The 18,994-nt window shown below is 37.9% G+C and overlaps 1 protein-coding gene across 2 annotated transcripts in view; it reads left to right on the top strand.

The window, feature by feature from the left end:
- The window catches only part of PRIM2 (DNA primase subunit 2), a 136,742-nt gene that overhangs the window by 26,366 nt on the left and 91,382 nt on the right, over positions 1 to 18,994 (top strand). For both annotated transcript variants that reach the window (XM_075498133.1, XM_075498134.1), the window contains exons 6-7: positions 171 to 257; positions 1,132 to 1,269. In XM_075498133.1, the coding sequence (XP_075354248.1) occupies positions 171 to 257; positions 1,132 to 1,269 (225 nt within the window). The remainder of the gene's footprint in view (positions 1 to 170; positions 258 to 1,131; positions 1,270 to 18,994) is intronic.

The following is an 18,994-nucleotide window of genomic DNA, read 5'->3' on the forward strand; positions in this document are numbered from 1 at the left end:
CTGCTTAATTAATTATTAGTGGTCACTTGCTGAATATGTAATTCTTTTTCCCTTGTCAACTAAAATGATGATATATTTACAGATTAAGTAATCTTTTACCTTATGTTAATTAAAAAAAAAGCTTTATTCTAAAGTATTTCAGCAGCTTTAAAACAAGCTCTTAATTTTAGATTAGTGAAGATCTGAAAAATGAATTGGCAAATGAGCTGTGTACATCAACCCCTGGCCTCAGTATGACTAAACAAATGTTCTATAAGGTAAGTAGAAATTGGTAAGTTCCACAGACTTGCATTCATTCTCTTTCAGTCAAACTTGGACTTACTAATTTTAAGTTTACATAATACTATTGCTAACAGTGAATCAAAGTATCTAAATTAACTGAGACTAAAGAGAGTTCCTCGTCTTCATGTCAGTGTAAGGGTAGAGGGAGGGACTGGAAGAACGAAGGGAGCTTTTAGCTGCTATTAATGTCTTCTGCCCTCTTCTGCCATCCCTTGTCTTTCGCCACAAAAACGGTCTTAAGTTTTAATGTTTCCCAGACAAATGACTTAACTTCCCTGGCTGACAGACCGTTCAGGATGGAGACATTCTCAAACATCTGTTGTTGAAACTAGGTTTGGTCTGATTGTATTAGTCTGAAATTCTTTTTGCAAGAGAGCAAGGGGAAAGGAAAGAAGTATCTAATTGTAGCCCACTGATTCTTCTTTGGAGCAAAGTTGGTTGGGTTCCAGATCTGTTTCCAAGACCTTTTGCATGTAGTTTACATGAATCAAATATTTCAAGATGCCTGAAACAGAAGGCCAATAGAAGTCCATTTTCAAATATCAAATCAGTAAGTGATGCAAAGCTACATAATTGGGCTAATAGTCATATATACAAACTTTAAAGTAGCTTATTTTGCCTAGTTGCATGGCTTTCTGTAAGTAAACAATATTTTCCCACCAAAATAATGATGAGCTATTGCAAAGTCAATGTTTAATTTCAAAATCTTTGCGTTTTGCCTGCATAGAGCTTTGTTAAAAGACAGAGAACGACTTAAAGTTTTACTGGTCCATCTTGAATCTTAGGATTGTAAACATTGTTACTGCATTATTTTGCTATTCCACAGTGTGGGTTTTTCTACTTTCTCAGGTTGGACTTGCAGATGCTGTGGATCTGTTTAGAGCCAGAAGAGTGTTTATTAGAGACGGCTTTGCATATGTGCCACTTAAGGAGATTGATGCGATTGTTTTGAATAACTATAGAACAAAGTTATCTAAAGCACTGGCGGTAAGTCTGATAAAGTCTGATTTCTACAACTTTTGTTGCATTGTTTAGTGACACTCTTGGATGGTAGCCTTTTGGATTTTTAAATTTATCTGCTTCTATCTAGAGAATACCAGAAACCCTATCAAAAGTGCTGACAGCACTAAAAAAAAAGTTCATTATGAGCTGAGAGTTCATTAATTTTAAATGGAATTTAGCATGTGATGTGCATTGTAAAGAAACTTCTGCTAGAGCATTTTAAACTTGTTTCCCACAAAGAGAGTAATGTGACTTCTCATTCAAAATGTTAGCCCAATACAGACAACTGTTTTTTCTCTTCGTATCGATCTTTTCTCCCACAACATTTTGCCACAGATTTTTGTTGAAACAAGTAAAATAGTGATATGTGATTTTTTCTTTTTTTTTATTTGTAGTGAGAACTGAAATGAGGATAAGTCAGAACATGTCAGGCAAAAATAAAGTCTTCACTGTATGAATGTTTGAGGTATCAAGTCTAGTTAGGACACCTGTGGTAAATACTGTGTGTGAATGTTCTTCTGTTAGTAATTCAGTGATCAATTTAGGAATTGTTAGTTTTACAATATTAGACTCTTCATAGGGTCTAAAAGTTGGTAATCATGTATAATGCACAGAATTTTAGTCCTAGAAAATACAGCATTGAATAACATGAAGGCAGTTTGGATTGCTTTTTAAAAAGGTTTTCAAAGCCTTATATTGCTATGTCACATTAATATCAAGGTTGACCATGAGTGTTTTGTAAACAAACAGTGTGAAGTAGAAATGCATTCCTTTAAGAAGCTGCCAGTATGCTAATTTTCTAATTTGTCAATTTTGAACATAACTGGAGTCTGTGGAATTATTTAATGTGCAGTGAAAATCATGATACTCTTATGTGAGCATTTCCGTTAGAACTCTTTAATACAACTGCAACTAGAGACATCCTTATTCCAGTTGATGCATAATGTTCCTGCTGAAAGCTGATAACACTGTGTGGGATTTGAAAACAATGAATGTATTCTATGGAAATGTGGATAAGTACGCAGGTTATCTGCATCTACTTAAAATACTTTTGAGAAGCTTCATGGACTTCTGGAATTGGCCTGTTTTGTGAGTAGCTGTGGAGAAGTCTGAAAAACAGTAGGAACTGTAATGAGTAGGCTACCTGACTTTTCAGTTTGAGGAAGAATCTGCAACTTTTTCTTACGAACACGCGCTATCTTTTCTATAATTCATTTAACCCAGGTTACTTTGTTAAAGCCAATAGCTGCTTTATAGTAAAGAAGTAGTTCTTTATGTTATCCTCTGTAATCATGGTTTAGAAATTTTAACACTCTCATGAGCTTGGACAACTAACTTCTATAGACCTGCTATGTTTTAAGTTATTGCAGTATTTCAGCTTTGCATTAGTTTTTAGTTTTAATACATACATTTTGTGTATTAAACGCCACCGTATTGTCAGAGTGAGGAGTAAAAGAAGATTAGTGATTTCTGTCCTATTCCAAAGCTCCTGATTGAAGTTGTGGGGTTTTGATTACTAATTTAGTTTGCGAAACCACATTTAATAAGCTGTTTCAGCTAATTTTAGCCCACACAGTGCACTGCTGGGAGATGCTAGGAATATTATTAAATTGAGTCTTTTGGAAATGAGGGCCAAAAATCCAGCATTTTTTACAGAGGTCAATCTAATGTTATTCTGTTACACCAAACAGAGGCATAACTGGAGTGTGACACCTGGTAGCTGGATAATTAGTTTTCAATGGAACAAAACTATAATCATCAATTACATTTCAGTGAAACTATCAGAATACACTTTTAAAGACAGGATTGTACATAAGGAATCTTTTAAAAATCTAAAGATGGTAACGGTTGCTGTTACCACCACATACAAATTAGGAGGATAATCTTTAGCGATTTTCCTCAGCCTTATCTGGAGTAAAGAGGCACATTTCAATAGAAGTCATGACACAGTAGCACACTTCCAGTGTCATTTGTGAAAAGTAGTTGTTGAAATACTGTTTGATCTAGGCCTAAGTTCTGCAAGTACAGCTGGCTTAGTAGTGCTTGGTAACGCTTTTGTAGCACATGGATGTTTGTTATGTGTCTGCTGCAAAGGAGAAATCAATCAAGAGAAATGTGCTGACTTTCAGGCACTATGATAGAGAGATCTTTATGACCTTGCACAGAAGTTGTGCATCATGGCCAAACTTAATTAAGAAGTAATAGAGCCTTAAACAGCATCACTGATTTGTTATTTAATTTGTCTCTTATTGAATGTATTTTGATAACATTACTACTTTGGTAAGCATTACTTTTGTGTGCTTTTGGGAGTATGTTTTAGTGTTTTTGCAGCATCTGCCTATTTACACTTTCTTCTCAGCACTTTTTAGTGGTCAGTCCTTGTTTTAGTAGAATTTGAGAATTAAAGATCTTAATGGTGTGATAATCCAAATTAGGCTTGAATGCTATTTCTAAAGAAGGGGTTTGTATGTTCACAGGGTCATAAAATTAGGCTAAATACTTGTATCTTCTATGGGGTAGTTTGACATTGGCCAATACTTCTGGCTTTAACAGTCTGTTATAAGCTTCTAAGGGACAAATTACCCTGAATATAGATAGTGGAAAGATGGTCTTTCAGGCACATAATTTTGAGGAATCTTTCTTACAGCTCTCATTAGTGGTTCAATTCTTCAACGTTTGTCCTCGTTTTGGCTGGGGTAGAGTTAATTTTCTTCCTAGTAGCTGGTATAGTGCTGTGTTTTGGATTTAGGATGAGAATAGTGTTGATAACATGCTGATGTTTTAGTTGTTGCTGAGTAATATTTATACTAGTCAAGGGCTTTTCAGCTTCCCATGCTCTGCCAGGTGCACAAGAAGCTGGGAGGGGGCACAGCCAAGATAGTTGATCCAAACTGGCCAAAGGGCTATTCCATACCATATGATGTCATGCTCAGTATAGAAACTGGGGGGAGTTGGCCAGGGGGCAGCGATCACTGCTTGGGGACTGGCTGGGCATCACTCAGTGGGTGGTGAGCAGTTGCATCACTTGTTTTTTCCTGGGTTTTGTTCCTCTCTCACTCTTTCGTTTTCCTTTTCATTACAATTTATTATTATTGTTGTTGTTGTTGTTATTATTATGTTCCAATTATTAAACTGTCTTTATCTCAACCCAGAAGTTTTCTTACTTTTGCCCTTCCGATTCTCTCCCCCATCCCACCGGGGGGGAGGGTGAGCGAGCGGCTGCGTGGTGCTTAATTGCCAACTGGGGCTAAACCACAACAACGTTAAAGCAGCATAGTTTTCCAGTGTGGGTTGTTTGTGTGGTGGTGTTGATTATTTGTACTGTGATGCACGTTTTGCCTCTCAGAGGTTGTTTGGTGTTAGTCCAAGCAGTCACATTCACAGGTTTTCGGAAGGAGTTGTCCCCACGCAGGAATGATTTCATGGTGAAGGCCTGCCCTGTCTTTTCCAAGGTGCTCTGAAGCTGTTACTTTATGGGAGTGTGCTTGTGCTAAAGCTACGCTTCCTAGGTCTCCAAAGCATTGAATACTTTGGGTGGTCGCCTAGCCTTGTTACGTTATTCACTACATTGCAGGCTCGTGCCGCCACTGTCCTGCATGTTACAGGGTGATTCTAGCCGGGGTTATAAAGGAGGAATATAATGGGAGTGAATTGATGTGTTGATACTGAGATTTGAGAGAACAGTAAATAATTCATAGCACTGACTTTTAAACAAAGTTTTATGTTGACACTGGCACAAATTCAGTTTAGTAAGAGTTATGCTTTAATCGCTTACTAGTCAAGCCCACGAAGCAGTCATATGTTTTGTTTCATCCTTTAAAAATAAGTTTGACATCTCGACTATGTGGCTATTCCTTGAGGGTCAATAATAGGGGGAGTTAATACTATTCAAGCCTTCTTGACTTGCAAATGCAGCCAAAGGAGTTCATTTTATGTGCAAAATCAATACTGCAAGGACCTTCGTTCTGTATTCTCTGACCCATTCGATAGTAAATAATTTCCTTTGTGCCATTAATGATGATTAAACTGTAGAAAGCCTAAACATTTTCTGTAGTTCATGTAAGTTGTAATATTTGCTCTACAATTGTTTTATAACTTAAAGCAAACTTTTATTAATTCAAATTGCATTATATTTTATTCATGAGGGTTTCACTGTGTTTACGCTAATACACAAACGTTTCTACAGTAATGCTATGCTGCATTTTGGTAATTTCAGTTGTGGCCACGTAGTGAACTTAGGTTGTGATATTACTGGCAGTATCGGATCTCCTTTTTGAAGATAGTTGTTTTAATTTTTGCTTTCTTGAAATCAGAAGATTTGGTTTACTGTCACGGTTCAGACCTGCAGACCCATATCAGAGCTGTGTTATACTTGGTACTGCACAAAGGAGGATTGGTCCAGAGGAATCTGAAATGAGACAAAAGGGGGAAAGGGGAGAAGAGGCTGCTGAATCATCGGCCAGGAGTTGCCTTTACCAGCAGTGTCCTCAAATAATGGAGAAAATGACTTACTACGTTAGCAGTTGTCTGACTTGTTTGAACAGGAGTTTGCATTGGACAGCAGTTTGCCTCCACAGTTCCCGCCCTGTGTGGTCAACTGCAATGGGCATAAGGGTGGACGATGTCTCCCACCTGCCGGAAGTGTTGCAGCATTCAGTGTGAGCTTCCCTGTAATGTCTGATCCCCAGAAATGATGGAATTTCTGAAGATGCATTTAGGCTTTTTGAACTACTTTTCTCTAGTGCCATTTAGTACTTAGTGTCTGATACAAATACTCTTCCTGTGTGATTGATCAGAAAATCCTGTATGTAGAGATTATGGTTTTAGGTGGAGCACATAAAATGCTCTTTTTATTATTAAAATAACACTAGTAGTCTTGACTAAACCTGTGTACTGGGTGCAGGTGTCCAGGCACTGGCAGCAGGGCTGCAGGATGGCCTCTGTGAGGAGAGGCTGGGGCTGCCCCGTGCCGGACACAGCCGGTTCCAGCTGGCTCCAACCAACCCACCGCAGGGCACGGCTGAGCCCCGCAGCCACGGTGGTGGTGCCTCGGGGAAATGTATTTAAGAAAGGGCAAAACACCTGACAGAGAGAGGAGGAGGGAACCAAAAGGAGTGAGAAACAGCAGAGGGAACACCAAGGTCAGAAGACCAGCTCCATGATGCCGGAGTGGATCTTCATGGCACCCGTGAGGACCCCACACTGGACCAGGTGGAGAGTTCCTGAAGGAACCGCAGCCTGTGGAGAGCCCATGCTGAAGCAAATTTTTTTTTTTTTTTCCTGAAGGACTGCAGCATGCGAGAGAGACTATGCCAGAGCAGGGGAAATACGTGAGTGGGTAGGAGCTACAGAGAGGAGGTGTTATGGACCAACCATAGCTGCACCTGCCCTCTGCCCCCCACACTGCTCTGGAGTGAAGGCGTAAAGTTCGGCTTGGGAGAGAGGGGAGGAAAGGCATTGTTTTAATGTTTGTCTCTGTTTCTCACTACCTGAGTCGATTTTAATTGACAGTAAATTACATTAATTTTCCCCAAGTCCAGTCTGTTTTGCCTGCAGTGGTAGTTGGTAAGCAATCTCCCTGTCTTTATCACGACCCATGAGCTTTCTCATCCTATTTCCCCCCCGCCCCGTTGAGGAGGGGGAGTGAGTGAGCCGCTGAGGGGGAGTTTGGCCCTTAGGTTGTGGTGGGTTAACCTTGGCTGTTCTTTTAATTTTCGGTGTGTAGGCTTGTAGATCTGCCGAGGTTTGATACTGGAGGAGAGGAGGTTCAGCGCTCTGGTTCCAGCTCACGCAGTTGTGTTAGCTTCTGTGTTTCTCGTGCTCCTCCTCTGAAACAGCTCTTGAATAAATTCCAGAGGTGGGGATAATAGATACTGAAAAACCTGACTCTGGCTGGGATGCTTCCATTAGTGCCAGGTGATGCATCAACTAGATTGAATCATTACATTATTCTTATCTTAACGAACCTTACAGTTCAGAAAATGTTTTGTCCTAAAGTTTTAGTGCTTGTTGAACATTACATTTTAAAGCTATAAGCAAATGTTTGAGAATGTGTAAATACTCCTGTGTAGCACGAGTGCTTTTATTGTGGGTTTGAAGAGTTTATTTTACAAAGACTTGTAATTATCAATGATAGCATAACTGAACTTTTCATTCATAGTCTAGTGGTGGTTTTTCAGTAGATTTGTCATACTTGTATTTAAATCCAGCCCTTCTTTCCCCCACCTTGAGCCCAGCCATTGAAGTAATAACTTGGCTGGTCTTTGTATTATAACTCTACTGCAAAAAGTTGCTTTTGTGAAAATACTTTGTTAGGACATCATATAGGATCTAACCATCTGCAAATTAAAGTATTAACTGAAAATAATGAACTGGTACATAAGACATCAAGATTCCAATGTTAATATGTACAATCTTGATAGAATGTGTTTCTTCTTAATTTAATGCCTATACTTTTTTACTTTGTAGTATTGTCTTATGCAATCTGATAAAATGTCTACAAATCAAATTGTTGGGTTTTGAGGACTTAGCACAAAAGGAAGACCTCACTGATGTTTTCTAATTTTTATGTATTTTTTTGTTTGTTCCTTTCCCTATTTGGGATGTAATCTTCAAAATGGTTAGAAATGTGGATTAAGTAAGTTGCTTCTAGCTTTACTAATATTTGTAATGATTTGTCTTTTAAATATTAGTCAACGAGGCTATTTCGGTTGATTTGTGCTATATGTTCAAAGAACCTGCTAATCTGGGAAACATATCAGTATACATGGCACCACCTGCAAAACATTTTCTTCCTAAAACACCTATGTTTTCAAGCGGTGAAGCAGAAGGCTTTATGTAGTGGCATTAATGTTGAGAAAGTATGATTGATGATGGTCTTGTCACTTGAAATTCATTTCAGGTGTTGTGTTCCCAGTGTTAACTTAAAGTAATTCACTGTAACATAAATGGATGATTTTTATAATAAGCACATACAAGGTTAGTAAGATAATAACTTTGGCAGTGCAGGGTAAAACGTGATTACAGTGACTTTGTCCTCTGCATCTCTCAGATGAAAGTTTGCTGTGAGAGTTTTGCAGAGGAGAAGCTGGTCTTCATTTCTGAGTAGTATTAGATTCTAAGGTCATTGTCTAAGGCACAGGTCTACTGAATAAAATGGTGGTATTTTGAGTGGGAAAAGGAAATCAAGGGAAGTGATTTTGAGTGTGTGTTTGTGTGTCAGAGAGGACTCAAGCCTGTACATGGAATGGTTACCTGGAAAACAGGGAAACTCATTGGACTTTTCTTTGTGGACCTTCTTTTTGCCATGGCCCCTTAGTTGCCCCATTGTTGGCTATTTTCTGAAATACATCCTTCAGTGTTTTATCTCCTCTACTAATTGAAGTACATGTGTTTCTTTTAGAGACCACATAGATTGCTAGCATAAAGTAATTATAAATAATATTAGGAGACTAAATGAAACTTGACTGTATTCAGGAGTTTGTCTTTCTGTTTCTTCTGTCTGCTTCTTGCATCTACTACAAACTATAAGATTTTGTTAAGTACAAAATTCGCAGCATAAACAATTGCTTTGGTCTCTGCATGGTTCTGTTCAGTTTGATTTATATGGAAATACTTCCATCTTCAATTCAATGTAGGTGTTTCATGATAGTAAGGCTAACAAAACAAGATGAACAGGATTTGAAGCACGTGGAAGGCTTGCTTAACTGTTGAGATGTTTCCCAAATTTCAGAAAAATTATTGGAATGGAATATATTAGCAGGAAATACAATTTTATTTCTATGTTGTGTGATAGACGCGATAACCTGGAAATGCGTCAGTTAATATATTACCTGTTTAATGTCATGTGACAACAATTTATTAACATGCTGCTAAAAGTAATTTGAGAATGATGCACTGTAGTCAGTAAGAAAGAACTGTAATGGCATGTGCAGGTGATAAGTAAACACAAGTCTGTATTTCAGGATGACAGTGTTAGAAATTTGAGTTTTCTCCAGATTATTTTCTTATGGCTTTCTGTGACCCATAGACAGTTGCTAAGTTATAGCTGTAGTAGTATCTATCTAGAGTTGGTTTACATTGGAGTTAATGACAAATTATTTCATCAATTATGGTCTGGCTTTTTCTTGGGGAAAACTAATTAAGTTTCTGGAAGTTAACTGATAACTGATCTAGCTGATGTTTACTGTGGACCACCAATGGAGCAGGACTCGAGCGACACAGGGAGCCATCCAAACTGCCCGTGAAGATGTACCTAGCATGTTTCTCAGCCTTCCAGTGTTTCACTGTGGAATGGGAGTGATTTGTGTGTGCAATTGTTTCCTGGGGAAACTTGATTCATATATCTCAATAATGCTAGCTGAATCCTTTCTGTGATAGTGGGGACTTAGCTTTCCCACCTGTCTATACATTAATAGAGGTTCATTACTGAGATCCAAGTTTCAACCACTTACTAGTTTTGTGTGTGGTTCAAGAGACAGAATTTACCTACCACGACCATCTACAGTAAATAATAAACTTCCCTTGAATTGAATATATTGAATCTTGCCTACAACGTTGCAGGATTCTGTAAAGGAGCATAAATCTTAGATGTGCTTTGTTTAAACCAAGTGATGTAGTTGCTTTTAGAACACAACAGTTATTCACTGGGCTTAATAAATGGATTCTTAAATTCATGATTGTTGAAAAGCAACATTGCTGCCTCACTGATACTTTTGAAGAAACATGGTCAAATCCTGACAGTTACATTTATATAACATTTCTAAAGAGCGTGCCACTTTTGTCCTAACTTTCAAATTGTTTATGACTTAAACTTTGCAAGTATTTATGCTTAATTTGCAATTCATATAGAATATAAATAATACGCTTATTTCTTTTTTGCCTCTTTGTCTAATTGCTCTGGTAACTCATTTCATCACTTCTGTTAGCCAAATTAAAATTTATTCTCTTTGAAAGCTCTGTGGAGTACATGCCCTTGCCCAGTTCTTAAAATTGGACTTTTTCTTGCTCCAACTCATCCTTTCTTGCTAATCTCAAGCCTTGTGTGTCAAAAGAAATGGGGTTTTGGGCGTTCTGTCCCAATTTCTTTGTTACACTTTAGAGTGCCCCACCTTGCATTTGCTTTTCAAAGTGATTCTTTTCTTGCTTTGCTCCCTTTCTAAAAGCTGTTTTGGAAGTAAAGGGGAGAGGAATTTTTTGAAAACTTTTCAATGTAATCCTAAAAAATTCTATATGACAGAAAAATCACAAACAATGCAAGAGTAAATGCACCTGCATTCACCATGGTGATTTTTTCGTTATCTCTGTTGTCTGTAACCCTTGCTTCTTATGATCCTTGGTTAGCTGTTAAATTCTGGCTAGCATATTGCACGTTTTTATAAACCTACTCTACAGATATCAAAAAAGTTGTACCTTGTTTATAAATAGTAAACATTTTATAGCATACCAAATACAGATGCTCATAGGACTTGCTGTTGTGAGTAGTCACAATGAAATCAGTAGGTCTTGTAGCTGTTGAAAGCAACAGGTACAGCAGGGAGTGTCAGATTAAGCATTCAAGAAAGAACTGGAGTCATGCAAGTTATTTTGAGACCTCAATTAAGCCACAGTATCTTAAATTATGATTACAATTTGAATTAACAATCTGGATTAACAGCAAAAAAGGCTGCGAAAAATATGGAATGTAGGAGGATAGGAAGAGGATATGTTTTAAAATGTATGGAGCAGGCAAAAAGAAGTAGGTTGAATCACTAAAAATTGTGATGATTACCTTTCCAATTACATGATTTTTTTTTTTTCACACATTTCGCTGTGAAATATGGAGAGCGGCTATTCTCCTGATTAAAGTTTTACAGTCTCCTAAGCCAGTGAATGTATGTTGCATATGTGATGTTAACATGTTTTTGCCATTCCTACTAATGATAAAGATTGACTGACTATTGGGGAAGGACTAAATCTTAAATCCTTTTTTCAGTCAGAAGGAACAATGGGAAACGACTGTCCGTAGCTCAAAGTCAGCATGAAATAAATTGAACAACTGATAGTCGTATCAGATGACACTTGGTTAATTAATGTATAGAATCTTTCTGGAGGTTGGAGCACTTCTTTAAGCAGCAAGTGTAAGAATAAAGTATGCACAAGTCTCATCTCAGAAATGCCTTTGCCAAGATGTGTTTAAAAGAAATTTGGCTTTAAGACTAATTTAAAAACACTAATTTTACTGATTACACAACTCAAGTGTTTTGAACTCTTTTAAGAAAAACTGTAGCAATATGCTTTTTGAACTTATTGAATATTTATTTTTAAACTGTTTTAAATATAGATGAAGTCAGTATTTTTAGAAATGCTAGTCACTTGCTGCAGCTGATTTCTGGGTGGTCTCACAGTATGACTTTCCATTTTACTGCAATTTCTCAAAGGGAAGTTCAGCTGTTAATGTATTTCTTCTGCAATTAATTGCTAATCTGCATCTTTATGCTAGAGAGGAAGTGGACATTTTTTTGTAGTTCTTGTAAATGAAGATTATTTGTCAGAATATTTTTTTCCTGGTAATAGGAAAGCAGGGTATTTTTCAGACGCAGTATAGTTCAGCAGAATTTTTACAATAAAAACACACACGTCTGTCTTATGGGCAGTCTGTACAGGCTGTTACTGAAATCACTGGAGTGCTGTCTTCCTGAAATATCAGAAACATGATCTAATTAAGCTGCAAATATAGAGCTATGGTAGTTAAACTTGGCTCTAGTAGTGTTGGGCCTGTTGGAGTACCCTGCTTGGCCCACTCCCTTCCCAGCTGTGACTTCATTTTGCAGCTCTGGGTTGTGAAGAAGCAGATCCTTATCTAAACGATTACTTGTCTCCCGGAGAGCATCCAGTGCCTCCTCATCGCCTGTGCTCTGCTGCCAGACTCCTACTGGATCATCAGTTTCTTTCCTCCTAGTGGCCAGCAACTTACCTGCCTGAGGAGGGTACTACTTTATCCCTGAATACCTTGACTGCAGGGATCCATTCTAAGTTGGTTAATCAGTGTCTTATGCTCAGCTGATTTTTTTTTTTTTTTTTGCTGTTCCCTTGTTAAGTTTCTCTTGGGTACCTGACATGGATTTTGAAAGTCTTTTTTTGGTTGGTTGGGTTTTTGTTGCTGTTGTTGTTTTTGCTTTACCTCCTTCTGGATTATCTCTGGTTATTTTATAGTTCACCTCTGTTGTGTTTTTGTTTTTTTTTTTTTTTTTTTTTTTTCAAAATTCCCAAATTAGTGACCTACAAGGAAATACTGACCCACTGATACAAGCTACCTCTCACTAGGGAGCATACTTTCTAGCTAATTTTCCATTCCTTGTTGAGGAGCCTAGCCTTGCATTGCCATGAAAGGTGTACTATATTCTATCTGCATACCCAGTAATCTCATGTGATCCGTTCAGTCTGAAGAAAGGTATGAATCAAAAGTTGGGTGTGCAACATTACTGAGTTAGCTTTCCTTAAGAGAGGCCTCTATGCTGCTGTGTTCCACCTTTACAGGTCTACCTTAACCTGTCAGTGTTTCAAGCCTGCCTGGATTTATAAGCACTGGAGTCCTGAAAGATGACAGTAAGAGCACTTCGACATTGCTATGAACTGAAATTTCTTTGTCTGACGTGACTTTCTTTTCTCTTGAGATATGTAAGGAGGAGGTGGTCTAGTAGCAATAATCTCAACATTAGTAGGCATGTCTGTATGGCCTTACCTGGGCTGGTTTTTGTTATTCCTTGATCTTCTGTTACTGTGAAATAGAAAACAAGGAGAGGTTTTCCATAGATTCTACATGGGTTATGTACATTTGGTAGAGTGTCAAGTGTAAGTATATACATAAATGTTTTGAATCATCTCATCTGTCTGATGATGCCTCATCTGTCTGTGGGAGGAGGCACAAAAGTACTGTAATATAGATGTTTTGTGGTAAAAATGGATTTTGAAAGGCAGTGATGGATTTATTCAGCATCCAGGGTCACAGGAAAGTCTCCAGGTACAAGTTTGTACAGAATTTCACTTATATGTGCTCTGTAGGTTTTGAAAGGACGCTAAATTAGCTGCTCAGTGTCTTGAGTTGTAGAAAGGCAGGAAATAAGACAGAGTATTAGGGAAAAACAGACCAATGAAGATATACAGTTTCAATTTACATGTAGCTTGTGAAAGATCTTTTTAGCTATAAATTTTTTTCTGTATTTATGTAAACAAATTCCTTTTTATGTAAATACTGGTATTTTTCTGTTTGTAAGGATTGATGTTTAATTTAAATAATCTGTAGTCTTGAACAAATATCAGAAAGCAAAGGTTTTTTATTATCATCTGTCATGAGTTAAGCAAAATGACATGGTTTATTAATGACTACAGCCTTTGTTTATATATGTACATATGAAAGAAATGGTATAAATTTGGATGTAGTGCTTAGAGCTTTTTAGTAATAGAAGTAATAGAAAACCCCATGAATTTTCCCTACTGTTTTCCTAGTTATGCTGCCAAAATGAGGTGAAGGTTGTTCTGTTACCAGCTTTGTTAATCCCAAAGGATTTGTGTTTCTTTTTACTCCATCCTTTTGATGTATAGACAATAAAAATAAATTAAAAAATGTGGAAATCCCAACACCCCCTCACCTTCCCTTTAAAACTGAACTGTGAATCAGAAGAATCCGCTTTGGAGTACATGAAAACGTTGAAGTACTTCTTTAAAAAGTGGGAAGAATCCTGCCAGTTGTCAAAGTGAATGAATAAAACTATTAATTGGTTCTTATTCCAAATGATGAGCTTTTAAAGTAATTTTTAGAAGAGTTGAATCTCCCAGGCACTATTGCAGAACACTAGCCGCGTAACACCCTTTGGTGACAGAAAGGAAATACCTTTTTCTCAATGAAAGTTGATGATATCTCATACTGCATGAACAAAGAAGTAAAAGAACTGTAACAGACGATGTAGGCTAAAGAATAAGAGCTATGAATTAGTTTAGAATATATTTAAATTTAAAATCAGTCTCTTATCTGTCACATACAATAACATTTTGCCTTGTTAGATATTTTAATAAATGGAATTTCAAAGGCAAATTACACTTTCTTTTGAAACATGCTTCTAGACTTTACTGAAATTGTTTCTCTAGACTCTTTTTACTGATCAAATGGAAGTCTTGGGATTAATCTGCTTTTCAATTTGGTATGTTCTCTGATGCTCCTGTACAAGAAACAAAGGGCAATTGGAGAGGAGACATCTTGAGGCTGGTAGTTACTTTCTCTTTCCATCCTTACAGTACTTCATCACTCAGTACAACTAGCCAATTTTAGAGTAACCAGTTTTAAATATGAAGTCCAGTTGGACTTTTGATCTGAAGCTATTTTGGGAGGAATAGAGAGGGGAGTGTTATGGATCATCTGATGATGTGCACTTGCCTAAATTTAGGTTGGGGAGTAACCCCTGATTTTCATTATCCGTACACTTCCTAGTGGAAAACTATTAGACACTTCTGTCCATCTATGTGTTTTTCTTATGGCATAGGATAATGCTGGTAGAGCCTGCAATGAAAGCAGGGAGGTAATTGAAGTAATAATTGGAGAGGCAATAATAAAAGTATGCAGCTTGGAAGAATTTTTTGATACCAGCACTGTGTTAGATCTGTGACTTCGGGGAATTTATTATGGTTCAAAGATAGTGGTAATTCTTGTGAAGTCCACAGCCTAGTACCTGGATCTTTAAAGAGTTGGATTGTTTCATGAGTGGATGTGGGGATACCTCAATTCAATTGATGCAAAGAAGAATACATCAGGCAATGCATGAGCATAAACCTGTGCTCTACTGCTGAGGGATTAAAAAGTAGCTGTGGAGTAGGGGAGAATCAAAGCTCCTGGCCTGCCCTGCGCAGGGTGCTCTGTCAGCATTGCTAGCATATTTGTGCAGAAGCTGTATGAGGGTCATTGTGAACACTTCTTTCAGGTGGAAGCCTTTCCTGTTCCTCAGGCATGAGTACTATTATGAGTAGTAGAAAGATACGAGATATTTGCAAAAAAGAAATCCATTTTCTTTTCTTATCTTTTTCATAACCTCCTTTGCCTTTGTGACAGTGTCTAGAAGCCACAGAGAAACCTCCCAGGAAGAGAAAAGAAGAGGCTTTTGCTTGTGTGTGTGCGTTGTGTGTGGTGGTGTGTTTGTTTGTGTTTGGTTTGTTTTTTTTTTTTTTTTAAAAGATATGGTTCACCATAGAAATTTACTACTTTGTATAGCAGATGGTAACATGCTCCCATCTAACAAGTGATTGCTCCAACTTTTTTCCTTGCATTTTCTTGTGAATGTTGGGTAGCACTATTGAAATCTAAGTCATAGTCGCCAAGAACGTCCCTGGCCACTGATGCATGTTCCTTCAGCCACTTAAATGGCATATAGAGACAAAAGCAGCCACAATACGGTTGTGTATCTGAGTTTGGTGAGATGACTTACATTTATGTGATCCTGTTTCTTAAACTTTTGGTGTAAGCATTACAGTTTGGATTTAGTGTAGTTCGCATTTAAGCAAACAGTAGGCTCAACATGAGCCAGCGGAGCACCCTGGCAGCAGAGAATGTCAACAGTATCTTGGGCTGTATCAACAGATGTACAGTAGGTAGAGGGAAGGGATTCCCTTTTACTTGACACTCATTAGACCACATCTAGAATACTATGTCCAGTTTTGGGGCTTCCAGTACAAGAAAGATGTTAATAAACTGGGGCAAGTTTAGTAGAATTCTATCCTCTGTTTTATGCCTGTCTTTACTGACAAAGTTAAGCCTACTATTTACCAGATCTTCAGGTCTTTTCCAGAAGAGCTGTTCCCCAAGGAGTTGGCCACCATCCTGTACCAATGCAGGGATTTATTTTGTCATAGGTACAGGACTTCTCAGTTGTGCTTGGTGAATTTCATGAGGTTCTTGTTACCTCAATTCTCCACCCTGTTTAGATCCCCCTGAATGGCAGCACTTCTCTTCAGTGCATTGACTGCCTTCCCCAAACTGGTGTTTATGAACCTGATGAAGATGCATTTTGTCTCCTCTAGGTAATTGGTAAAGTTATTAAACAGCATAGCTCTTGGGATAGGCACTTGAGGAACTCCACTAGTAACTGGCCTCCAGGTAGTATACAGAACATTAACCACTACCCTTTGAGCCTGATGACTGTTTTATATTGGGAGCTGCCAGTTTGTTTTGATCTCAGTAAGAAAGGCAGTCAGACTCAGTAAAGTGTTGCTTAAAATGCCATTTATTGGAGGTAAGATGATAAAGATAGTACTAATAATCTTATTCCCTTTGGGTTTTGGGAGCTCAAGAGTTGCGGGGCATCAAATGTGCCACCAACCAGGGCACATCACAGTGTGCAGATCCTGTCTCAAATGTTACCCCATTTTTGTCTTTTGAGCTTTTACAGGATTTTCTGTTCATTGTTTCTACATGTTCACATGAGAATTTGTTGCCACACTTTTAAATAAAGACAGGACATGCAGGTGGTGCAGTTGCTGGTGGGAGTTGCCCACAGGCTGCTTCATTACAATTAGCCACCTAAGTTTGTCCTGCAACCAAGGAATATGTGTGGCACAATACCAAGTTATAAATGCAGTATAGCACAGCCCAGGCCTGTGCCTACTCAGGTTTACTGTTAAGGGAATCCCTAACTCCTTGATGTACAGTGATCTTCCACTTAGGATCACTACATTGATCCAAACAGCTTTTCACCCATCTAGTAGGTGACTGGACTATAAAGTTGCAGCTTAGATACAGGGGTATTGTAGAATGCTGTATCAAAAGTCTTGTTAAAGCCAAGGCAGATGACATCCACTGCTCTTTAGTCACAGATCTACTAATTTTGTCTCAGAAGGCAGCCAGGTTGGTTAAAAATAAAATAATAAAAAAAATTATTTACCCTTGGTAGATCCATGCTGGCTATTCCTAATGACCTTCTCCATTGTGTGCCCTGAAGTGCATTCCAAGATGACCTGCTCTGTGACTTTCCCAGGGTCTGAAGTGAGGCTGACTGGCCTGTTGTTCTCCAGTCATCCTTATTGGTCTATCAGAAGATGGGTGCAAGACTTGCCTTTTAGTCATCAGGAGCCTCTCCTGATTGCAGTGGCCTTTCAGCAATGATGGAGAGCAGGCTCGTAACATCAGCTCTCTTGGCACCCTCAGGTACATCCCATCAGGTTCTGTGGACTTGAATGAGAGGGGATTTCTTGGTAAATCCCTACTCAATGCTTTTTGACTACTTGGTAGTTCTTCGCTTACTTGAATAATCTTTATAAGGCATAAATGCCTGAAAAGATGGGCAGAAAATGTGAGGGGTAAAATTGCTCTCTAACATTGCATTTGTATTACCTGATTGTCTCTAATTTGTAGCAGTACTCTTCGAAGCTAAAATACTTAAGATCTGATTTACTTGTATTTACTTTTGGAAATTTTGAAAGGAAATCTGTAATACTCCTTTTTTGTTTACTGTGTCCTGTCAGTACATATAATTAAACTATGTGGTTTTAGTATTACTTGGAAGTGGTACAGCAGGTATCCTTCATTGACTGCATGATTGGACTCAAAAGTTTTCTATGTTTTCAGGATTCAAATGCAAAGTGTGGAAATTGCAAATTTAGGTAATTCTGTCAATTTTTAAGTTAGCTTTTAAAATATTTTTCTAATTTTTTTTTTCTCCTGAAGTCTTTATTCAGCTTTTTATGAGCAAGATCTGTGAAAGCATGATTTTCTATGTCAGGCTTGAATTTAAGAAACCTTTCACTTTCAGAAAAGCAGATACAAACCCAGACAGAATACTAAAAATTAAATGCTATGTATCAGCCTTCTCTCCAGGTTGCTGTAGCTCCACATCTTATCTCATGCAGTCTAATCAGACTTTTTGCCTATTGAATCTGGAGTTTGGATCAACTTTATCAATTTCATGTTTTATAAACTGACTCCCTTTGTAAGCTATGGTGGCAGTTTTAGTTCTGGTCAGCACAGAGTTAATGGGGTGAGGTTTGGGAGAAAATTCTGGCTTGCTATTGCATCTAATCTCGCTTAAAATCAAATTGTTAATGCATTTTTCTTACGGTTCCTGCCTGACCCATGATGCTTACAATGTACGTGTCCCGATGCTTAATTGGCCTGAGAGGTTATAGCTGCACCTTCTGGCCTTGGCCATCGGAGGGCACCGCAAGAGTGCTGAACGAGGTAACGCAGGGAAATTGTGCCTGAAATTCAGGCGCCTTTCTGTGTAGCAATGGTATTTCTTTAAGGAGGAGATGAAGACATGGGACTGAGTTCTTAATTCTAAAGAAAAATGTGTTGTATTTGGTCTAATGCGGAATGTATGTAAATGAGGTTGATTTTATTCTCTTGGTATACACCAAATGCAAATACGCATTTCACTAAATGTCATTAATTTTTAGTTCTGTGATTAATTTCCCTGTATTTGTCAGTATGAACTGATAAGCAAAAGTTAAGAAATGATCAACATTTAAAAATTCTGATGATGTCTTAACAGTAGCCTCATGAATCTGCTTGCATATGTCATTCACAGTTACTGGGCTTTTATGTATTTGTGATATGTAGCTCATTCTGTTTTTTAATCTGGTGTAGCAGATATCATCTGGTGCGTTCGAAGTTCTCAGTTTCTGAGGTACTATTATGTTTTGTCCATGATGTTACACTATATAGGTTAATCTTTGAGTCATTAGACTTCAT

The sequence above is a fragment of the Mycteria americana genome, chromosome 3 (genome assembly GCF_035582795.1).
Source record: "Mycteria americana isolate JAX WOST 10 ecotype Jacksonville Zoo and Gardens chromosome 3, USCA_MyAme_1.0, whole genome shotgun sequence".
In the NCBI taxonomy this organism is placed as follows: Eukaryota; Metazoa; Chordata; class Aves; order Ciconiiformes; family Ciconiidae; genus Mycteria; species Mycteria americana.